Source organism: Rhinolophus sinicus, chromosome 5, assembly GCF_057876585.1.
Source record: "Rhinolophus sinicus isolate RSI-liver-muscle chromosome 5, RSI-T2T, whole genome shotgun sequence".
In the NCBI taxonomy this organism is placed as follows: domain Eukaryota; kingdom Metazoa; phylum Chordata; class Mammalia; order Chiroptera; family Rhinolophidae; genus Rhinolophus; species Rhinolophus sinicus.
In genome coordinates, this window is record NC_142505.1 from 31,420,776 (window position 1) to 31,443,242 (window position 22,467).

A 22,467-nucleotide genomic window follows, 5' to 3' on the forward strand; every position below is an offset into this window, starting at 1 on the left:
TTTTTTTTTTTTTTTTTAGCAGTTCTAATTATTTGCAAAGTTGACATATTGGTGATTTTTATTTCTACTTAAAGGTCTTCCAAAGCACAAAACATTTTTAAAATTTTTAACAGAATAAAACTCATTCTATTTTGCAATTATCATATGTATCCATATATCTAAGATGTGTTGTAGGATCTTAAGTGGCCTTATTTCTCCTGTCTTGAAACATTTTGCTATTTCTTTATCCTAGCAATTATTTTAACAATTATTTCCAACTGTGCTAAAAATGAGTAAAACAGAAGAGTGATGAGATTGCTTATAAGTTGATGTAATAATAAACTAAAATATCACTATTGTATTATCCTTTAATTTTCTTATGTTGCCCAAAGTATTACATCACCTTTGAGAAGGCATAAAAGAAGTTTGGAGATACAATCTTTGTATTTTTTTTGCATTCAGTAAACAAAGTTGAAAATTCAGAATTTTTAATTTTCTACCACAATGGCAACAAATAGTTGACAGAAGAATTTTCACAATTATTAGACAAAACAGAAGACGGATTCACCACTGTAGACAACCACTGTAGGCTCTAAAATGATGAGGGTGAAATTGAATCACATAAGTGAAATCTCAACATTTTGAATCCTTGGATGGTGATACAAGTATATGTCCTATTGTGCCTGGCTTCTTTCACTTAGCAAAAAGTTTTCAAGGTTCGTCCATGTCATAACATGTGTTAGTATTTCATTCCCTTTTATGGCTGAATAATACTCCATTGTATGGGTAGACACTTGGGCTGTTTCCATCTTTTGGCTATTGTCACTGGTGCTGCTGTGAACATTCATGTACAAGTTTTGTCTCAACGTCTGTTATTATCTATATTTATAGACGAGGAAACTGAATTACAGAGGTGGAGTGATAGTAGCTCAGGGTCACACAGGTAAAAATTGGTTAAGCCACGGGTACAAATCTAAGCAATCTGATGTCAGACCCTATAGTCTTTACTGCTTGATCTGACAGCTAGTTAGGTGTCCAGTAAATGTCAATTAATTTTCCCTTTCTTTTGAGGGCATTTTTGGGTGTTGACAATATTAATTTTGTGTTTTTGTTTACTACTATTTTAAGTAACAGACATTTGAAATTATAGTTGTGGTTGCTGTTTTACTTAAATTTCCATACTATGTATATATCGGTTACAGTTTGGCTGTCGCAGCAATTCCTGAAGGTCTTCCCATTGTGGTCACAGTGACTTTAGCCCTTGGTGTTATGAGAATGGTGAAGAAAAGGGCCATTGTGAAAAAACTGCCTATCGTTGAAACTCTGGGTAAGTCTGTGGTAAGAGCATACTTACGCAATGATGTGTCAGTTTACATCAACACTGAGTTATCTTTGGGTTTTATAATTTTTGTCTTAGAGGTTTGCATAGTGGTGTTTGGCTTGTGGCAATGTTGAATATGATTTTAACAACCAAAAAAGTAACTGAAAATGCATATCACTCAGGATGGGACTTTTAGAGAAATCTTTTTGTGTTTTGGAATGTTATAATGATTAAATCATGTTTTAAAAAAAATCCATATAACAAATGAAACCTTGGAATAAAATTAGTAGAATTTTTTTTTTGACATCTCAGGAAAGATAATTGATAATTATAGATCCTAAAATGTCATACTTGAGTTGTATTTGCTGATGAGAATAGTATTGTAAGTATACAATAGTTATATTGCTGTAACATAATTTTATATGCAGTATGAAAATTGTGATAACTTTATGCTATGAAACTTCTTTTAAATTTAAACGTTTTAAATTTAGGAATCCAGAATTTTTAAATTTAATTTCTAGTTTTAATTTTATTATCGAGAAGGCAAAATACCTTAAAATACTGATTGAAAAAATTATATAGTTTTATATTTAGGTACCCTCGAGACTCTCTAGAAAATGTCTTATATAAAATTATTATATAAAGCTAATATTGAGTAGCTTTATAGAAACTCAACTGTAAATAGGTAAGAAAAAGTCAGTATTTATCAGGATCATTTTTAATTTTAGTTTCAGAAACTATGTTGAAGCAAACGTGATAAGAATAAACTGTCTAAAATTACAGTGAGCTTGGTTTGTACAAAATTCACAGTATTTAATTTGTTTTTCAATGGGAACATTTATTTCTTTTTGACTTTTGGTGACATATAATGGTTTATTCTTTAGGCTGCTGTAATGTGATTTGTTCAGATAAAACTGGAACATTGACGAAGAATGAAATGACTGTTACTCACATATTTACTTCAGATGGTCTCCATGCTGAGGTAGGCTATAGATTTCTTTTTTAATGGCAGTATTCCTTTGTTGAGAAACTTGGTGTTTAAAATTCTTAATTATTCCAGTGTTTTACCTTCAAAAAGGCTATAAATTAGTGAGCAGCAGAGCTTTTTCCTTCCCATGTGATTCCACCAAGTCTTGCTCTCTGTTCCACTTATACACGCCAGTTGTATAGTCCAGAAACTTTGAATCCTCTTTGACACCTCTCTTTTAATCACCCCTACACTCATTCATTGCCAAATCACTGATGCCCTTGATCGACGTGCAGCTTGAAGGATATTTTAGAACCAGATTTTGAGCATGTCACTCCCTAAGTTAAGATTCTTTAGTGGACTCTCAAAGCCCTACGTGTTCTGTCCATTATTTCCTCCTTCAGCCTTATATGCTCCCCTTTGCTCTCTTTGCACCAAATGCACTGGCTTTATGGTTCTTTCAGTGTGAGAAAGGTTCTACTTCAGGAGCTTTGCTGCTGTTCTCACTGTTTAAGATAGCCTAATGCCTCTTTATCCTTTGCACCTCAGTTCCAACCCCACTTCTTTAGGTAATCTTTGCTCACCACCAAGAACTGACCTTATTTTATATACTTTCATAAAACTCCATACCTCTCAGCCGTAAGTCCAAGTAAAATTTCCTGTACCTCTTCTCATTATACTGTAAGTTGTAAAGTGCAAGAACTATGTTGCCGAGCATAGGGCCTAACTCACAGTAGAATAAATGAATAAAGAATAATTACTTTATCTTAAAAATTAGATATTGGCAGTCTTTTAAGAGCATGCCAGTGTATGTACATTGGTTAATTTTGACGCTGGGTGAAGACAGGTTTCAGTCTCACCTACTCTTGGCGGGATTTCTGGCTGGAATGTTCATTAACACTACTTATGGTGGGTACAGTGTTTCAAAATGTGTTTATAGCCAATTAAGTGGGCAAAGTGAGCATCAGACAAATTGACAGAAGTTGTACCTAGGTTTATTTAATTCCATTTTACGTAGACCTTAAAATGAGACTATTGATATTTAGAGTGTTAGATTTGATTAAGGATATCCAATACTATATTATTGAATGTACCTTTTCTAGATGACTCAGAAGGGTCATTGGGGTTACATGTATTTACATTACATGGTCCAGGAAAGAAAGATACAGGATATAAGTTTCTCTTCTGTTATAAGCCCATAATTTTATATGTCTAGCATTAACTATTCATTAATTTCTCTCTAAACTGTCTTATTTTTATTGTGAAATTTATCTTTTGTTTGGCTGGGTTTGTTCTAGCCATATGGAGTAAGTATATGGGTTGTCTCTACCTCTGGTTTTTAAAACTGGTGGGTAATGCTATGTGAAAGTTGTAAGTGCTAGGGTAAATCACTTATTGTCTGCATATTTGCATATTTGTAAAAAGAATTCTGTTTTTGTCTAGATTACAGGTTTGTCGTGAGTGTTAAATATGGTAATGGATTTGAATTCTTTGCAAATCGTAGTATGTTATATAAAATGTAATATTACATAAATTTAAGCTCACTTATGTATAGAGATTTTCATGGTTTATATGTATTTTTAATATTATAAATAGTAACTATAAGATATTAGTTATAGTAACAGTTATATTGTTTCTACTTATGACCTGTACATTATTACAATGATATAATTAATTATTAGTATAAGTAGCTATAGGTTTATCATTGTGAAAATGACAATCTATATTCCTTTAACTATTAAATGTTGTTCTTTTAGGCAAATTTAGATGCCTTTTTAGGTTTACACGCTAACAGTGTCCTAATGTATGAAATAAAATGAACACAACTCATCATAGTTTTTGGTTTTCCTAAGTATTGTCAATGTCTATCGGTTGTATTATTGATCCCACTTTATGTTGCTTAGGTTACTGGAGTTGGCTACAATCCATTTGGGGAAGTGATTGTTGATGGTGATGTTGTTCATGGATTCTATAACCCAGCTGTTAGCAGGATTGTTGAGGTAAGTACTTCGTTCTCTGAGAAGGTAACTTTCTTCATAATGACTTTGCCATAGTGATGGGTTCATAGTTTCTGTGTGTTTCCCTTAGGCGGGCTGTGTATGCAATGATGCTGTAATTAGAAACAACACTCTAATGGGGAAGCCAACAGAGGGAGCCTTAATTGCTCTTGCAATGAAGGTATGTGCCTGATCTCTCAACATATAAGACGTCACCCTTACAAGAGAACGTGAGGCCATCAATTTCAGTATTAACTTCACTTTGTGGTTTTAGGTATAAAGTGAAGAAGAAGAAACACAATTTTCGTTGTTTTTACTGCCTTTTGGGAACCAGTTTTAGTCTTCCTGGAGCACAGAGCTTTTTCAGTGTAACTTTATCTCTTCTATGCAAGATACAGATTAATGACCAGTGATGGATTTCTTCTTACGAGGAAATGTTTCTGTCTTCCATAATATTTAGAGTTTTGTGTTAAAAGCGTTATAAATGTGTGTAATTTCTGATAAAGACTTAACTTTCAAATTAATAAAAAGCAACTTTATTTAGAATTTCTTTGTAAAAATATTAAAGATATCATGAGAAATCAGCTTTACTTTTTTGCAGTCTTCCTTTTTAAAATGAGTCTAGTTAGAATTTGTGTTGGGGAGATGGGGTGCTATTCTCAGTGATCGTTTCATCTGTTTCAATTGATCTCTTCTCCTAAGTCCTACATTTGGTTAAGTGAGAAACGTAAGGACCAATCTATTTCTCCCAAACAAAAATAAAATTCCTGGGGGTGGCTGGTTAGCTCAGTTGGTTAGAGTGCAGTGCTCTTAACAACAAGGTTGCCAGTTTGATCCCCACATGGGCCACTATGAGCTGCACACTCCACAACTAGATTGAAATAACTACTTGACTTGGAGCTGATGGGTCCTGGAAAAATACACTTAAATAAAATAAAATAAAATTCCTACTTTTAAGAGTAGTGTTAGAAAACTTTGAATCTTGTGTGAAACAAGATATACCTCTAAATGAGGTTGCTTGAATTGAGATCCAATATAGAAAAGGTTATACATATTTCAGAAAATAAAATTGATATTTTTAGAATTTATGTTTCCTTAACAGAGAGTAACATTTATAATTTGTTCTCTTTATAACTAAAATAGCATAGTATAGCTTTTGAAAACATATTCAAAAGTTGAATCTTTTAACAGTTATTTACTGTGTTATATTTAGCTTTACCTCTTTGTGAGATAAAGAATGTGAAACCACTTCCTTATGGGTGGGGGCCTCACATTTTAGGTAGGAAGTTAACACTAATGTGCTTGGAACAAATAAAAGGCAGACCAAAATAGTAGACAGTTAAGTCCTAAATTGATGACACTGAGCCATGTATAAGAACAGTGCAAATTCAGACTTGGGACCTGGGCTTTGAAGGATGATAGGAAGGGTTTAGATAGTGGGTAAACTAGGGAAAGAGCAAGAATAAAAGCATAGAGGAATAAATAGCATAGAATGGATTGTGGCTTTTGAATTGGCTAACCTGGATGAAACGAAAGGAGTTTGAATAACCCATAGGATTTTTAAGTAGGCCATATGGTGGATTTCTGGAGGAGCTTTGAAAGCCAGGAAGAATAGTCTCAACATATTTCGATAGACAACAAAAAGTCAACAAAAAGCAATAAACTAGGTTTTTGAGTAGTTTAAAAAATATTTTTGAATATTTGGAGGAAAATGCAGAAGATATTAGTAAAGAACAGCTGCATGATGTTGGTAGTAGTCAGAATATCAAGTGGTAGGGTGTAAGGGAGTAGGATAGTAACATCAGGCAAGATAGAGTTGAATCCCTAAGCAGTGAAGAATTGAATCTAAAATGTCTATTGATTATAAATGTCTATTGCTGTTTATTGGTTGGGTACCTTTATTTATTTGTATACCTCTTCCTTCCAGAATTTGAGTCTGTAGAGATTTTAATATAGTCAGTGTTGAAGATTTGGTCTACATGTAGTCTGCGTAGCATGCCTGAGACTGTATCTGTATCTACACACCCAGGCTTTCAGGTTGAACATGTATGCTGCTGTTCAGAAAAATATAGTGCATATATAGAGTACTGCTATTCTGTTACCATTATTTATAAAATAAACCAGTATCTCTAGCCAGCCCAGCTACAAGTTATGACCATTGTTCTTTGTTAAAAGGAAAAATAGTCACATGTTGGTGAGAGTTAATTTTGTTTTTGTGCCATATAGATGGGTCTTGATGGACTTCAACAGGACTATATCCGAAAAGCTGAATACCCTTTTAGCTCTGAACAAAAGTGGATGGCTGTGAAGTGTGTACACCGAACACAGCAGGTATCCTTCCATTTAAAGAATACGTGTTATATCTTGTTTAACATAGATGACTATTTTTCATATACTGTCCATCTTTCAACAAAGCAAAGCTTAACAAATACCTGTTGCTTTAGAGTGTATGTAATTCACAGTATATTTATCCCTTCTTATTCTCACATTCTCTTTGAATTCATGCATAGATATGCCCAGTTTTGCTGTGTGAGCAAACAACTTAAATGAGTTGGAGCCTAGTCTCAGTCTTCTAGAGCTTGTGACATTAGATCTTTTAACACATCTGTGTTCTTTCACTAAAGGAGTGTCTTGTCTTCAGAACAAATTAAAGCACATTATTTTATGGAAAAGTAGTTACCAAATGTGTATAATTCATGTTAGCTAATCCAGCTTATAAACTGGCAAAATGTCATGCACTGATATTTCAAACTACTACCTTGTTCCTTGGGTACTTTAGGAATTTTTACACAGTAAGAGTTCTTAGTTATCTACAATGTACAGTTATATCACTTATAGTTGCTATATACCAGCTTGATGCCTAAACTTACTTTGCCCTTAAAGATACGTATTTGTTATTTTTATATTTCTTTCATTAGGAGTTAATAATTGGTTATGTGTTTTCACCTGTGAGCAAACGGTTTGAAGCCAATTACTTCTCTGTAGACAGGTATGAGTGAGAGAGTTCCCTCTCACCCATAATAAACAGGAAACATCATGGTTTTTAAAGAAAGGCAAGTTGACCAACCTTGAATTTGCACATATAAGTCTGCCAGGAGCTCTGTTCATGGGGGGGGGGACGGGGGGCGGGAGGAGTTCTGTCTGATCTTTAAAGGAACTTGAAAGACAATTGGAAAGAAAACTAAAAATAAAATGCCTGATATTTTAAACCTTATAACAGAAAGCTTTCAAAAATTGCATTTGATTAAGGTAATTTTTAGCTCATGTCCCTTGATCCTATAAGTTATATAGCAAGAATACATATATGAGTTTATTTGGAAGATCTCTTTCTTTACATTTTATGTACTATCACACAGTACTTCAAGATAATGTGGCTCATGTAAAGTTGAACGATTTGACTCGAGCAGTTTTGAATCCAGCCTCATCAGAGTTGTACATTGGAAGTTGTATATTGAATCTTCTCAGTTGTGGAAATGGGTGATAGGGAGTGGCAGGCTATAAATTTGGAAAGATTGGTGTGATTATTCTTCCCATATGCTGACCTGAAGTGTTTCTCTTATAAAATAAAACCAACCAGTGGAACTAACAAAAAAACCCAAACCGACTGACTTGACTCAGGATCTAGAAGACGTCAGCCTGGCATAGATATGGTAAAGTTAGCAATTTAAAAACAACCCCAATGGCTCAAAGAGTTTCTCTTTAGAGGACTTTTCATTTGAACATGACAATATACATTTATCTCTACTGTCTCCCTGGAACCTGCCAAAACAATGACCAATGAATGAAAGGTAAACTGAAAAAGAGAAAGTATGGGAAAGACTCAGGGTGATCAGGTATCTTTGAGGGTGGAGACTAAGGTCGAATGCTAAAAACAGGAGATCAGATTGAAATTCTGAGTAAGGAATCAGTAGAACTCCCCCAAGTACCTTTTCTGATTCTTGAGGCCATAGCATGAGCCCTTCTTTAGCCCTGTAGAATATCAGAAATCTCATCTTGGGGACAAGACTGGAGGGCAGAATTAAATTGGCTTAAGACTGAAAACAGAGTGATGAAGGGCAGGTCAGTGTCCTGAAGGGTAAGCCTGTAGGCCTTAACTGCATTTTCTTAGAGTCTGCAGGCAGGTATCGCCCTACCCTCATTCTAAGTCAGAAGACCGAGAGTTTTAGGGACGCTAACTGGCCCCAGGGGAATTCCAACAATAGTATTCCTAACTGAACTCTTTGTTCATTGGCAGAGCTTACCTACTCCTGGCCTTCATCTCCAGTCTGTGGCCACAGGTTGATAAGCTCTGCCATTCAATGCCCATGGAGCTTCTATACCTTTAATTGCTTCAGTCTTGAATGTACATGGACAATCAGGGATTGCTGGATATTTGGTAAATGTCTTCAGTATTAAAGACAGACCAAACAGAGAAAGGGGTCTCAGAGAAACAAAGATAATGCTGGATGCTGAAGAAAATTTCCAAACATCATAAAAAGTGACAACAAAATAAATAGAATGTTTTCAAATAAAGTCAAGGAATCTACAAGTAGAACAAAAAAATCTAAGAGATGGACAATATAAAAGATAAGGTATGATAATTGAAAAATAAATATAGGAGATACAGCATCCACCTAATAGCAGAAACAGGAAGAGAGAAGAGAAAATGGGAAGATTTGATCAAATAACACCAGAAAATTTTCCAGAAGAAGGACTTCAGCTTGTAGAATAAAATTGCCCATCAGCTGCTTAGCATGAGTATGTTAAAAAGAGCGGTAACGGGAGGATATTGTTCATGCATGCAGACCCAGGAAAAGGTCCTGGGGCTGAAAACCTTCATAAGTGGGACGTGGAAGGACTGAAGAAAGAGGCTGGCCACTCCAGTCTGGTAATTAATGGAGTTTGTTAAGGGATACTTACATATGAGACATGTCTTTGATGGCTGGAAGATGAAATGGATCCCAGCATTACTTGGCAGGCGCCCAAGAATTTATATAGGGTAGAAGAGGGGCTAGACATGGGTACTAATACGTGAATGCTACCAGGTACAGGAAATTACTCTGCATGCTTGACGAGGCCAGGATAAACGGTCTGTTCCAGGAACCAGCACATAGTGGGGGGCAAAAGAGGGGTACTGGTTTATGTCAGAACGAATATAGATTATGATCAGTCAGTCTCTAAGCGGGGTTTTCGGGAAGCAGTCTCCCCCTTCTGGCCCGGGTCCAGTTCGTGGGTCAGGCAGCGGTCACATCTTGGAACAGTCTCTCCTCAGGGATAAATGCAAGGCCCATAATCAAGAAATTGGAGGATACTTATGGAGAATTCTAAAAGCTTCCAGAGGTTTTTAGGGTGGGAGGGAGGGTGAAGCGGAGATCATATACAACGATTTAGTAATTAGAGTATCTTCTTTGGACTTTTCAAATGTGACACTGGACACTGGAGGAAAGCCTTCAAATTGAGAAGCGATTTATCCCCACCTGAACTTAACAAATGTGGGGGTGGAATATAAATGTTTTCAGACATTCCAACTCTCAAAGTGTATATCCCCACACACCTTTTCTTAGAAAGATACTGGTGAGTATGTTATTCCAAGATAAGACAATAAACTAAGGAAAAGGAAGACATAGCACACAGTAAGTTCTAACCAGGAGAGGGATGAAAAGAATTCCCAGGATAGAGGTGAAGGGAAATTACTGGATACCAGTGGTGCAGCAGGCGTAGAAATCCACCAACTCAAATTAGAAAAGGAAAGGAGAACAAGGCTCAAGGAGGGTGGTCTTCAGTAATGATATGGGAGTAGTAACTTACCTGCTCATTTGATCGTCTGAAAAATATTGAGGGGGGCTTTATATTACATGAATGAGTTCTGGAATAATTAGTAATAGGTATAAAGAAAACTAAGCAGATAAAAAAAAGAGGCAGTATTAACTTTATAAAAGAAAACTTGAACAGTAAAATAAATACATTTGATCTATATAGGCCCTGGAAACAACATCATGCCTTCCTGCTACCTGCCTACCCGGTAGTATCTGCTCACTAGTACTTGGGGACTCTGGCAGATGGAAGCTTCATCTCGCTGTGAGCACACAGTGTCGTAACGGGCAGAGGAAGAGCATATTACGCACTGGTTCCTAAATTTCCATTTGGAAGTGGCACAAGTACTGCTCATATTTATTGGCCAAAGCAAGTCACACCTGACTTCAAAGTGTGCGAGAGGGGCAGGGAAACACGTTTGTCCCATGTGCTTGCAGGGAGAACTGGGATGTGTGTGAACTGTTCTAGTGACGACAACCTCTTGGCTCAATAGTGTGGAGTCTTGAAACAGAATACTGACAACTTTCACCTTAGCTATATTACTACAATGTGGACGGGGGGAATATAGTGGGAGTGGCCAAACTATCACCTGTCACAACATGTGATATAATGATGAGCGAACATGGTGTAAAATGATGAGCGTAAAAGCAGTACAAACATCCCAAAAAATGGGTGCCAAAAAAATGTATACACGTGACTTGTATTCATCTTTTGTTATCGGTATATATTGAGTATTACAATTTTAATACAGTTTTTTCATTTCTTAAAATGTGTGTATACATTTTTGTTTTGGCACCCTCTGTATTTAAAAACAAGGAGATAAAGACAAAGGAAGACATCTGTAGAGTTAAAATTGGTTTGCCCCTTTGGAGTAGAATTAGAGGTAAGAAGGTTTGGGCAGGGTACTGCAGGTTTGCATTGTAAGCTTTAGTATGTTACTTTATGGTGATGGAAAAAAATGGAAGAAAAAATCTGATAACACGCATAATAAGATGGTTATGAGAATTAAGTGGGATGACGTATATGCATATAGTAGCAGCCAACAGAAGAACGTCTCATCCATTGCTTGTGGGCTGATGCTAGATCTTTTCTTTTCCTGTTAAGTTGTGAGCCTCTCCCCACATCTCCCCAAATTAGGAGTGCCTAATCCGGGCTTTAGTGAAGGCACTGCCTTCAATATGTGGGGGTGAGAGTGAGGAGTAGTAAATGCTATTTCTTTATAGGATGCAGAAAGCTCCCACATACAGACTTTTAATCTTCAGAGTTCAAGTGCCACTCAAAGCCTTAGGCTGGAGTAACTCCCTGGGGATTGTGAGAAATGAATGCCATTGTTTTTAGATTCCAATGACAGATATGTACAAGTTGAAATTAATTTGAATTTATTTGGTATGTTTTTTCTTCTTAGGACAGACCAGAGATTTGTTTTATGAAAGGTGCTTATGAACAGGTGATTAAGTACTGTACTATGTACCACAGCAAAGGGCAGACCTTGGCACTCACCCAGCAGCAGAGAGACCTGTACCAACAGGAGAAAGCACAAATGGGCTCAGCAGGGCTCAGAGGTAAGGTTGTTTCAGCATAGGCCCGCAGGGTGGGAAGATAATGCCTTCTGTTGATTGCAGATGAATTCATGCTTGATATCTGAGCTGTCCAGCTCTATTCCAGGCTTTGTAGAACGCTACTTTTTTAAAGTGTTATGCATTAGTTGGCTAATTGGCCCCCAAATCATGAAAATCAGGAATGGAGCAACATAGGAACTCTCTAGTTCTTACAGACCTGCAATGGTTTCTGAGTAGGTGACAGTAATTTTATTTCTGACTAGTTTATTTTGTGAGAAGAGAGATGGATGGAGGTAAAGTGATGTTACTCCTTCCTTATTTTATCACGTTGACTGTCTTACTTGTTAGTAGATATAACCTAGTCTCCTAAATACTACAGTCTTAAAGCCTCATTTGTCCTTTTATACTGAGGCAGTGGCTTACTTGTTCCTCATCTGGTGACTTCTTTCCTTGGCATTTACCAGAGAGGTAAAAAAGTACCCAGATTCTGCTTATGGATGTGCTGTTGACCAAACGTGATGGGGTGAAGGGGTCTGCTGTGCACACACAGGGACAGCATGTGTAGGATTGAGGAGGCAGGGGTTAGGGCCACACCTGGTTTTTACCTTCTGGGTAGTCATCTGGCTTATGGGTGAGGTGTGTGTGCGTGTGTGTGTGTGTGTGTGTGAGTGTGTACATACACACACACACACATACACTTAATATAGTCTCTCTCAAGGAAATTGGCAGAGTTGGCTTCCTTAATTTTATTTTTACAAAGCAGAAGTCAAGCGCTACAATTCCTGGGAGTAGGAAACAAATTATGTTAATCTTACCCATGGTTCACTTAAGCAAGGGCTTTTTGTGGGTATGGAACATTTGTGTAGATTTATAGGACTTCCTCATTTATAGGTTTAGAAAGGTATTTTTGTGGCTTTGAGGGCATAGTTTTGTTATTATTAGCAGCTCACAGCAAGAGAGTTTCCAAGTTGGCTTGGATTTAGAAACCCTAAAGTCTTAAAGGTCTGGTATATGCTCGTTTTCCTCATTTTTTTGGAGTATAGGTTTCACATTTTTAAAATTCTAACTCTTTTTATCTGGAGGACTGTGGAGGATTGTACATGTGTTGTTTGGTGTGACATTGTGAAATAGACCGAAGTTGGTAGAGGAGAAAAATCTTTGTTTCATAGGGCTTTAGGAAATATTCCGGTCATTTGTCTCTTGCTTCTTGTCTTTTCTGTTTCCTTTCTTGTGTATCATTTTCTTCCTCCCTATGAAATTACCATAATGAAGAACAGAAAAATTTTAAATTTAATTTGTACTGCTGTTGCATCTTATAAAACTTAAGTTTCTTAAAATACATATGGTTCTTAATTTTGAAATTAGAATTTTTTTTTTGGTAACTAAAGAATGTTTTATTTAACTTCACAACAGATTCAAAAAAAATTTTTGACATTCAGTATTATTTTATATTAGTTTCAGGTGTATAGCATAGTGGTTAGACCTTTATACAACTTATGCAGTGATCCCCTCCATTAGTCTAGTACCCACCTAACACTAGACATAGTTGTTGCAACATTACTGACTGTATTCTCTATGCTGTACATTACATCCCTGTGACTATTTTGTAACTACCAATTTGTATTTCTTAATCTCTTCACCTTTTTCACCCAGCTCCCCAACCTCCTTTCTCTCTGGCAACAACCAGTTTGTTCTCTGTATCTATGAATCTGTTTCTGTTTTGTTTGTTCATTTATTTTGTTCTTTAGATTCCATATGTAAGTGAGATCATGTGGTATTTGTCTTGCTCAGTCTGACTTACTGCACTTAGCATAATACCCTCTAGGTCCATCCATATTGTCACAAATGTAAGATTTCATTTTTTTCTAATGGCTGAGTAATATTCCATTGTGTACATGTATCATATCTTCTTGATCCATTCGTTTACTGACGGGTACTTGGGTTGCTTCCATATCTTGGCTATTGTAAATAGTACTACAGTGAACATAGGGGTGCATATATCTTTTTGAATTGGTGTTTTGGATTTCTTTGGATAAATACCCAGAAGTGGAATTGATGGGTCATAAGGTTGTTCTATTTTTAATTTTTTGAGGAACCTCCATACTGTTTTCCATAGTGGCTACACTAATTTGCAATCCCACCAACAGTGCACAGGTGTTCCCTTTTCTCCACATCCTTGCCAACACTTGTTGTTTATTGATTTATTGATCATGGCTATCCTGACAGGTGTGAGGTGGTATCTCATTGTGGTCTTTATTTGCATTTCTCTGATTAGTGACATTGAGCATCTTCTCAAATGTCAATTGGCCATCTGTGTGTCCTCTTTGGAGAAATGTCTGTTCAGGTCCTCTTCCCATTTTTTAATGGGATTGGTTGTTTGGTTTTTTTGGTGTTGAGTTGTACAAGTCCTTTATAAATTTTGTATATTAACCCCTTATCGGCGAATATCTTCTCCCATAGAATATGTTTGTTTTTATGTTTTAGTTAGGGACCCTTCCACAGAAAAGGCCTACCTACTCTTGTCCCAAACAGTAGCAGTAGATCTTCATTTGTTTTAAAGCAAACAAATAAATGTAAGATACTAACCTCTAGGCTAATACCACCTCTCTGTTGAGAGTGCCCAGAGCTGATCTCTCTTTCTAGCACTTACTGACACAAATTGATACTGTCCTGGTCTGTTGCCATCTACCTCTGTTCCAATACCAGGCACTGTCAAATAGCTCATTTCCTCCAGGGTGAAAGCCTTTGGGGCCCACATCTCCATACATCGTTAGCTATTTGACTCTTACACTGGAAAAATAGAAGTTATTTGCCTCTAACCTTGGTTTTCCAAATATATCTAATCCTCAGTACGTTTTGCTTGAATATGAATGGATACTTCCTGTGATCTTACTGAGACTTTTCAGTTTTTCCGTGAGATAAATATGTTTGTTTGCTTTTTTTGTGTGTTTCTTTGGTAAGTTCTTCAGTCTAATAATATGCCAGATGGAGACACATACACATCCCTTTGGCTCATAAAGTAGTTATAAGAAGTTCCAGAGAATAAGCTAAGTGATATTTAAAAATGAACAATACTTTGTGCTATACATATTAAGTGCCCAGATATGACAGAAAGCTAACTATAAATAATGATCGGGTGGTGTTAGTTATTTACATACTCTTAGAGAACCAAGTTACAAATAAGAAATACCTGTTAATGTTATGGAAAGAGTGCACGGCTCCAAATTGTTGTTGGTGTTAGTGGTTTTACAGTCATTTTATAGTTAACTTTATCTCCCAGGGTTTGTAATGTATGAAATTGTTACATGTTATTTATAATTAATTAATACAGCCTTCTCTTCAAACTGTTGAGTTGTTCTGGAGACTTATAAGACAGAAAGCTGAAGATAACATTAGTAGAAGCCATCTTCAAAGATGTCTGTTTAAAATTGACTTGAAAGCTAAACAAACCTATAATTTCTCCAAATAATTAACTGTATTTTCTAAAAAGCCAATAGTTTATGTTGAAAGGAGCTGCATGTGGTTACTGGTTACTATGTGAAAACGTTCTTTTTTAGTTGCTCCTCACTTGCCTTCTCTTCTTAACAGTTCTTTAGTCTTATTTGTTTTAATATTTAATAGCTTAAAGCAACCCCATATCTAAAACTAAAACTATGTCTTAACATGCAATAATTTTAGTTTTTAAAAATTGTATAATAACTACAATGACATTATAGTCTTAAGTGATTTATTTGCAAAGTCTTCTCATTTTGTCAAGTAAATTCTGATGTTTTTGTGACTCATGTTTTCTTTTTGCGGTTTTGTTATTATTTCCTAAGTTCTTGCTTTGGCCTCTGGTCCTGAACTGGGACAGCTGACATTTCTTGGCCTGGTGGGAATCATTGATCCTCCTAGAACTGGTGTGAAAGAAGCTGTTACAACACTCATTGCCTCTGGAGTATCGATAAAAATGATTACTGGAGACTCACAGGAGACTGCAGTTGCAATTGGTATAACTAGGCTGTTTCTTTTTGTTTTTGTTAGTTTTTCAAAAATTACTTCAGTGTATAATTTTGTGAACTATTAGACATGAAATGTTTTTACATAATATTGAGATTATACAATTAAAATTGACTTTCTTATTTGCTCAGACTGTATAAAATTGTGGACCAAACTTTATTTTAGTTTAAAAGGTAATACTATTGATTGAAAATACATAACTGAAATCACATGTATTTTATTTACAAAGGGTAGTTAGTTGGTTATTTTTAACCTCATAATTCACTATGCTGATGGATAAAAGCACTAGATCATGAATGTGAAAGGAAACATGAAATTTAGTTTTTCCTTTCAACTTGAGTATTATTTTCAAAGCAGACTTGTACCTAATTTGGAAGAATATAGCTTGTGCCTATGTTTCTGATGTCTCATTGTATATATGTGTATATTGTTTAAATGCTATTTACAATTACCTTAAGAAGTAAAGGGAAAAAAATGAACATGAAAGTTAATTTCAAAGCCTGTAAACTGTAATTCATACTGATAAATCTAAGCAGTTTGGTGAAGTCCAGTAATTATGATTTTATTAGCATGGAGAGAGACTGGGACAGGAGTTTCACAACTTATGTTATCTAAGAAGAATATGTCACTAGAAACGTAACATTGTTGGAAAGATTGTACCTAGAAAAACTTTTCAGCATTCATTTTCATTTACATGCAGCTACATGATACCATCATTTTGTTTGGCTTTGGATATTTAAAATGTGCTCTGATCTTCATTAAAATTGAGCTGTTGGGCAAAGCCTGATTGACCTTGTTTCAGTTCGTAGGTTTGATGGGTTAAATTGTGAAAACTCTTTATTCTTAAGTTTAAACAAAAATATTAAACAGAAATCTCCAGACTTTACTATGTCAAATAGGTTTGTCTTATTAGTAATTTGTCTGGTGATCCCTGGATATAAAGACATTTTATACTTAAAAGAAAGAGAGTAGATGACAAATTACATTAACTGAGCATTATGTTGACTAGCCTATCAAACAGAACCAATTTAGTTAATTATGTTTTTTCTCCCATTTCACTTTAGCTAGTCGTCTGGGATTATGTTCCAAAACTTCCCAGTCAGTCTCAGGAGAAGAAATAGATGCAATGGATGTCCAGCAGCTTTCACAAATACTACCAAAGGTAGGCCTAAACTAAAGCCTTTTACACCGAAAGGCCTTACTCTGAGTGTTACCATTTCTGCTGCTATCTTAATGAAACTGTTTATTTGAGAACAGTTGGGACATGACCACCAAATTTGTTGGTTCAAATCATGAAATGAAATCTTATCATTGAGAGTATTTGTCATGAGATCATTATGATTATCATTGTAAATTTATTAACTTTAGCAAGAGTCAGATTTCCCCTGAGGAAAATACTGTATAAATTAACAGTGCTGTATTTATTATAAAGTACAGAGTGGAGACAGCCCCTTACCTTATACTATTCTTACCCTTTTGTTCTATTTTAATTGTAGCATAAATATGTAATGCCTTTTTAGAAAAAAATGAGGTATTTACTTACAGTAAAATTCATCTTTTTAAATGTACTGTTGTTTTAAGTTTTGGCATGCAGTCTTATAACCACCACCAAAATCAAGATACAGAATGATTCCATCGTACTGCCAAATTCTCTTGTGCCTTTTTGTAATGAGCTCCTCCCGCTACTTCCAGCACTAGCAACTGATTTGTTTTTTGTCCCTATAGTTTTGCCTTTTTCAGAATGCTCTAAAAATGGAATTGTATAGTATGAAGACTTTGAATCTATTTCTGAATAGCATAATGAATTTGAAATTTATCCATAATGGTTGTGTGCATGTATGTATGTATTATTTTGATTTGAGTAGTATTACACTATATGGGTGTATGTTACCTATTCAGTAGTTTAAAGACATTTGAATTATTTCCAGTTTTTCCCAATTATGAAGAAAGGTACTATAAACATTTATGTATAGGTTTTTGCATGAAAATGAAATTTTATTTCTCTTGGATAAACACCTAAGAGTAAACTCTGGTTCATAATGTATGTTTGCCTTTGTAAGAAACTGCCACATTTTTTTACAAGCTGGCTTTATTATTTTGCATTCCCATTAGCAGTGTTTGAAAGTTCTAACTGCCCTGCATTCTTACCAGCACTTGGAATTGTCAGTTACCCCACCTTCATTCTGATAGGTGTAGCCTGGTATCTTATTGTGGTTTTAATTTTCATTTTCCTCACAGCTAACGATGTTGAGTATCTTTTCTTATGCTTATTTGCTATTCATATATCTTCTTTAGTGAAGTGTCTGCCCTGCCTATTTTTTAAAAATTGTGTTTGTGTTCTTACTGAGTTTTGATATTTGATATTTTTGATATTTGATTTGAAATATTTTTTCCCAGTCTGTGGCTTATCTTTTTATTCTGTTAACACTGTCTTTCAAAGAGCTAAAGTATAAAATTTTGATAAAGTCCAGTTTGTCGTATTTTTCTTTTATGGATCATCTTTTGATACTTTATCTAAGAACTATTTGCCTAACCTTACATCACAAAGATTGTTTTCCTGTATTTTCTTCTAGAAGTCTTATATTTTTAGACTTTACACTAAGGTCTGTGATGCATTTTGAATTAATTTTTGTGTATGTTGTGAGAAATGGGTTAAGGTTCATTTTTTGCATATGGATGTTCAGTTGTTTTCTAGCACCAATTGTCGTAATGACTGTCCTTTCTTTATCGAATTGCCTTTTCATCTTTGTAATGCTTTTTTGACAAATTATTTATAGAGAGAAAGGTATCTCCTGTCCCACAACACAGTATCTTCTTTAGAGCCATGTTCCCTGTTGTGAGATTAACTTATTTTATTATCTTGGGATGCTTTGTGGGGGCTTAACAAAGCCTGATTTGTGGGTACGCAAATCCTGTTGGAAGGGTCCCATAAGAGGTAGGAAATATTTTTGCATCCATGTTGTTGACAGTTCGAATTTCTTGTCCTTATTGTTACTTGTCTGTTTATTCACATGTATTTGTATGTCTTTTAAAATAAGTGCTTATCATCAGGCATTTATTTCATTAGACATTAGCTGTTCATTGACAGTAATAAAATGTGCTACCTTCTTCTTATTTGACACTCAAAACTGCAAGTTACATATTTAGAACACTGAATTTTCTTAAATTATTTTATAATACTTTTTTCTGATTAGAATATTTACTAGTAGTGTATGTTCATTGTTGAAAAAAATGGAAAACCTAGAAAGGTAAGAAATGCAAGCTGCCTGTAATACAGTCCAGATACTCAGAAGATTTGTACTCGCAGAGCATCCAAGATAATAAAATAAGTTCACCCGTGTGTTGTTGTTTTCAATGTGTTCTACAAAACCTGTGTTGTTTAAATGTGATTAACAAAACCTGGTTGGTACTTTATAGTGTTATAAACCTGAACATTTGTTTAATGTAACTTCAGCATTCCTGAAATCACTAGATCTTATTATAAAACCTGTTTTTAATAGCTGTACAAGATTTTGTTTGGGTATACTATGTGTGCATAAACACACACAACTCTATGGTATATAACCATTTTCTTGTTGAAATTTGAGCTTCCATTTGTTTTTTGTTACGTTATTTACAGTAACAAAAAACAAATGGAAGCTCAAATTTGTTTGAGCTTTAAGGATGATAGCGGTAGCGGCCATTTTCTATGTGCCAGGCAGTACCTGTGTTACATACATAATCCTTAAGCCACCTTGCCTTACTCCTGATAGGCAACCCCGCTTTTACAGATGAGGAAATTGAGTCCCAGAGAATTTGGGAGCTTAACTGAGACAGAGCTGGTGAGTGGTGGTGGCATCGGCACTGGGACTGGAACCCACGTCTGTGTGAATCCAGAGTTCATCTGTTAACTGATGCATTGAGCATTATTGTACATAAGACTTTGTGCCCAACTCCGATCGTTTCTGTAGAATTAATTCCTATATGTGAAATAATTGGACCAATGGTCAACACATTTGTAAAGCTCTTAACAAATATTGATGAGTTATCCTCTGAAAAGGTTTTAGTTTCTATTTCCACAAACTGCACTTTGTATTGCCTGAAGTCCCTAGACCTCCAGTCTCACTTGTGGTTAGATTTTAGATACTGTTACTAGTAGAAATGCTCTATTTCACTCATCCATATTTTCTGTTTCTCTTTTTCAAGCTTTAGACACTCATGAATGCTGTTTTCATATGCGAACATATGCTAGCAGTGTGGGTGTTTACTTTGTTTTGGGTTTAGTGGAGAAGGTGCTTTCATATTTGAACAGGACTTTTTATGTGTCCTGAGCTGGTGGTTTCTTTCTGACATTTGTTTCTGAAAGAGTAAGTCTTGTATTGGGTTCCCTGGGAGAATTGGGACAGAATGTACACTAGTAAATAGATGTGAAATCTACAGTTAATTAAACATTTTCCCATTAGACCTTTGTTCAACCTTTTCTTCTAAACCTTTTCCCAGAGATGCTTACGAGTAGTAAAATGGACAGATTTGAAATTTCATTTTATTTGCTTTCTTCAGTTCACTCACTCTCTCTGGCTCTTTGATAAAAATGCCAATGATCTAAAAATAAACCTAAATGTAGTTGGAGAAGGAAGAAGCAAATTATAAATTACCTCATCAAGCTGGACAAACTGCATCATTGGTCTTTTCCAAATAAGAGTTTTTGTGCATTAATTATGGCAGATACCCTGATGCTATTCCAAAGATACTAAAATAACATAAAACCTAAGCCTTGTGAGAAACTCACTAAATTGCTTAAGTCATCCTAAAGAAGAATTCCATAAATAACAGAACTTTCTTTCTGGTATTTCATGTCTTTTGAATACCTAAGTCTTTTTTCCAAATATTATTAATGATTTTTTTTGGTCCTTCGAGCTTAGCTGGACTCCTTTCCCTGCCCTCCCTCCTGCCAGCATCCCCACAGCCACATCTTTGTCTTTTTCTCCATTTCAGCTTGGTATTTATGTAACTCGCTCATAGCCAACGTGTATTCTTGGTCTCATGTTTTTACTTCAGATCCCTTTGAATAGCTTTTCTTTTATTAGTGTTAAAAACAAATCTTTTCTTCTAAGTTACTAGTTCACTGAGGTTTACCCACATGTACTAAGTCATATTAATTCTGTTCTTCATTAAAATGCTTTTCAGCTTTCTCTTTCCACAATTTAGTCACGCATTTCGAATCTCTTAACGTTGCTCTGTCCTTTTGACTGAGAGCCAATTAAAAAGTAGTATGGAAACTGAATTTTGCTTAATTATTTATAAAGTTCATTTGGGAGTTCTTACTGTTTTTTTGTTTATGATTTCTTCCATTGTGTCCTAAATTTCCCATTGATAAAACTGGACATTCTCTTTTGTTTTTTGTTTTTCATAGCAGTACTGCCATTTATATTTCTATCAATCCTGTTAACCTAATCCCAGTTTGTGTACTGCTTAATTTTTGGTAGGTTGTAAATACTTATTCCAGTCACCTAATTTTTCTTCAATGCATTGGGTGTCTTTTTATCTGTCTTGGAAGATTTGGGAACCTTTGGCAGGTTATTTAAATGCCAGGAACACAGTTTTCATTAAACTCTCCTTTAATATTTTCCTATTTTCTTTCATAACTTTCTTTCACTGGTACAACTTCTCTGTTAACATTGATCAAAAGAACTGTGAGTACTGACCACAGAATATGAAACTGAAAATAAGGACCCATGAAAAGAGAAAAATCCTCTTGCAGTCTTCTGAAAATACATAGCCCTTCCCCCTCCCCTTAATGATTTTTATCTTTTCCTCCCACATTCGTCCCTAAACACTCTCCTTTTCTGACAAAGTTCTACTTTTTTCCCACAGTCCTTTTACCATCATGTTTTCCTCATCCTATCTTGGCCCCTCCTGCTTCCAGACGACAGTGATTTTAGTGTGTGTTTATCTTTAATCTGTATATTCCCTTTTTCTAGGTAGAGAAACAGACATAAAGGTGAAAATATTAATAGACAAAATTCAGTGGCCCTCAAGTTTAATCCTAGCTCTGTGATACAGTGATGTAATTCAATTTTTAGTCATTTCTAACTTCTTTTTTAATACCTAATTTCTTCAGGCCATAATTTTCTGTCTACTAAATTTCCACATTTTTACTCAACTGAAAAGATTGACCTGCTCATGCTGGTGCTTTAAGAACCAGTTTTACTCTGTGCAGTGTTATGTATCACATGCAAAACACCAAGTGAGTCTTCACCTTTGCATTGAGATTTGCTTAGTTTCAAAGTGGCTGCTGTTATTTTTAAGTTGCCATCAAAGCTTTGAAATGCTAAAATCTTATATCAAGTAATAGGTATACTGGATGCTTGTCAGGTAGTTTCTTAACTATAGAATAAGAAATACGCTTTCAGTCTGACAGTGGGCGTGTCGTCCTGACTGCTGCTGTCAGTGGTAACCTGCAGTAGCCATATGAAGGTCATGTACAGTGGTCCAAATGATTTGCAGTGGAACAAAGGCAAAATTTTACTCTGTACAACCTGAGTATTTGTAATTGGCTTTTAATTTAAATAGTCTTAAAATCTGCAGCGTTTGCTCAACACTCTTGTTCTTCAGTGCTGTGTGCTACATGAATAATTTCTGCAGTACTGTAGAATTTCACTTAGAAGGTAACCAGTTTTTAAAGGTATACTTTAAAAACATATGTAGCTAAGTCATTTTTAAAGATATACTGAAGAGTTTCTGAATGGGTTTTTGAACTTTTTTACAAGGAAGAATAGTCTCCAAATATCAGTTATGCAATGCGTGGTACCTAGGGATAATCAGTAATGTGATATTACAAAAAACTGAGTCTTTTGCTTAAGAATACCATCC

At 35.3% G+C, this 22,467-nt stretch overlaps 1 protein-coding gene across 5 annotated transcripts in view; it reads left to right on the forward strand.

Moving 5' to 3' along the window:
* ATP2C1 (ATPase secretory pathway Ca2+ transporting 1) overlaps positions 1 to 22,467 on the forward strand; it is a 112,145-nt gene that overhangs the window by 77,697 nt on the left and 11,981 nt on the right. For all 5 annotated transcript variants that reach the window (XM_088798324.1, XM_088798323.1, XM_088798327.1 and 2 more), the window contains 8 exons: positions 1,182 to 1,306; positions 2,185 to 2,282; positions 4,172 to 4,267; positions 4,356 to 4,445; positions 6,491 to 6,595; positions 11,463 to 11,619; positions 15,435 to 15,605; positions 16,680 to 16,777. In XM_088798324.1, the coding sequence (XP_088654450.1) occupies positions 1,182 to 1,306; positions 2,185 to 2,282; positions 4,172 to 4,267; positions 4,356 to 4,445; positions 6,491 to 6,595; positions 11,463 to 11,619; positions 15,435 to 15,605; positions 16,680 to 16,777 (940 nt within the window). The remainder of the gene's footprint in view (positions 1 to 1,181; positions 1,307 to 2,184; positions 2,283 to 4,171; positions 4,268 to 4,355; positions 4,446 to 6,490; positions 6,596 to 11,462; positions 11,620 to 15,434; positions 15,606 to 16,679; positions 16,778 to 22,467) is intronic.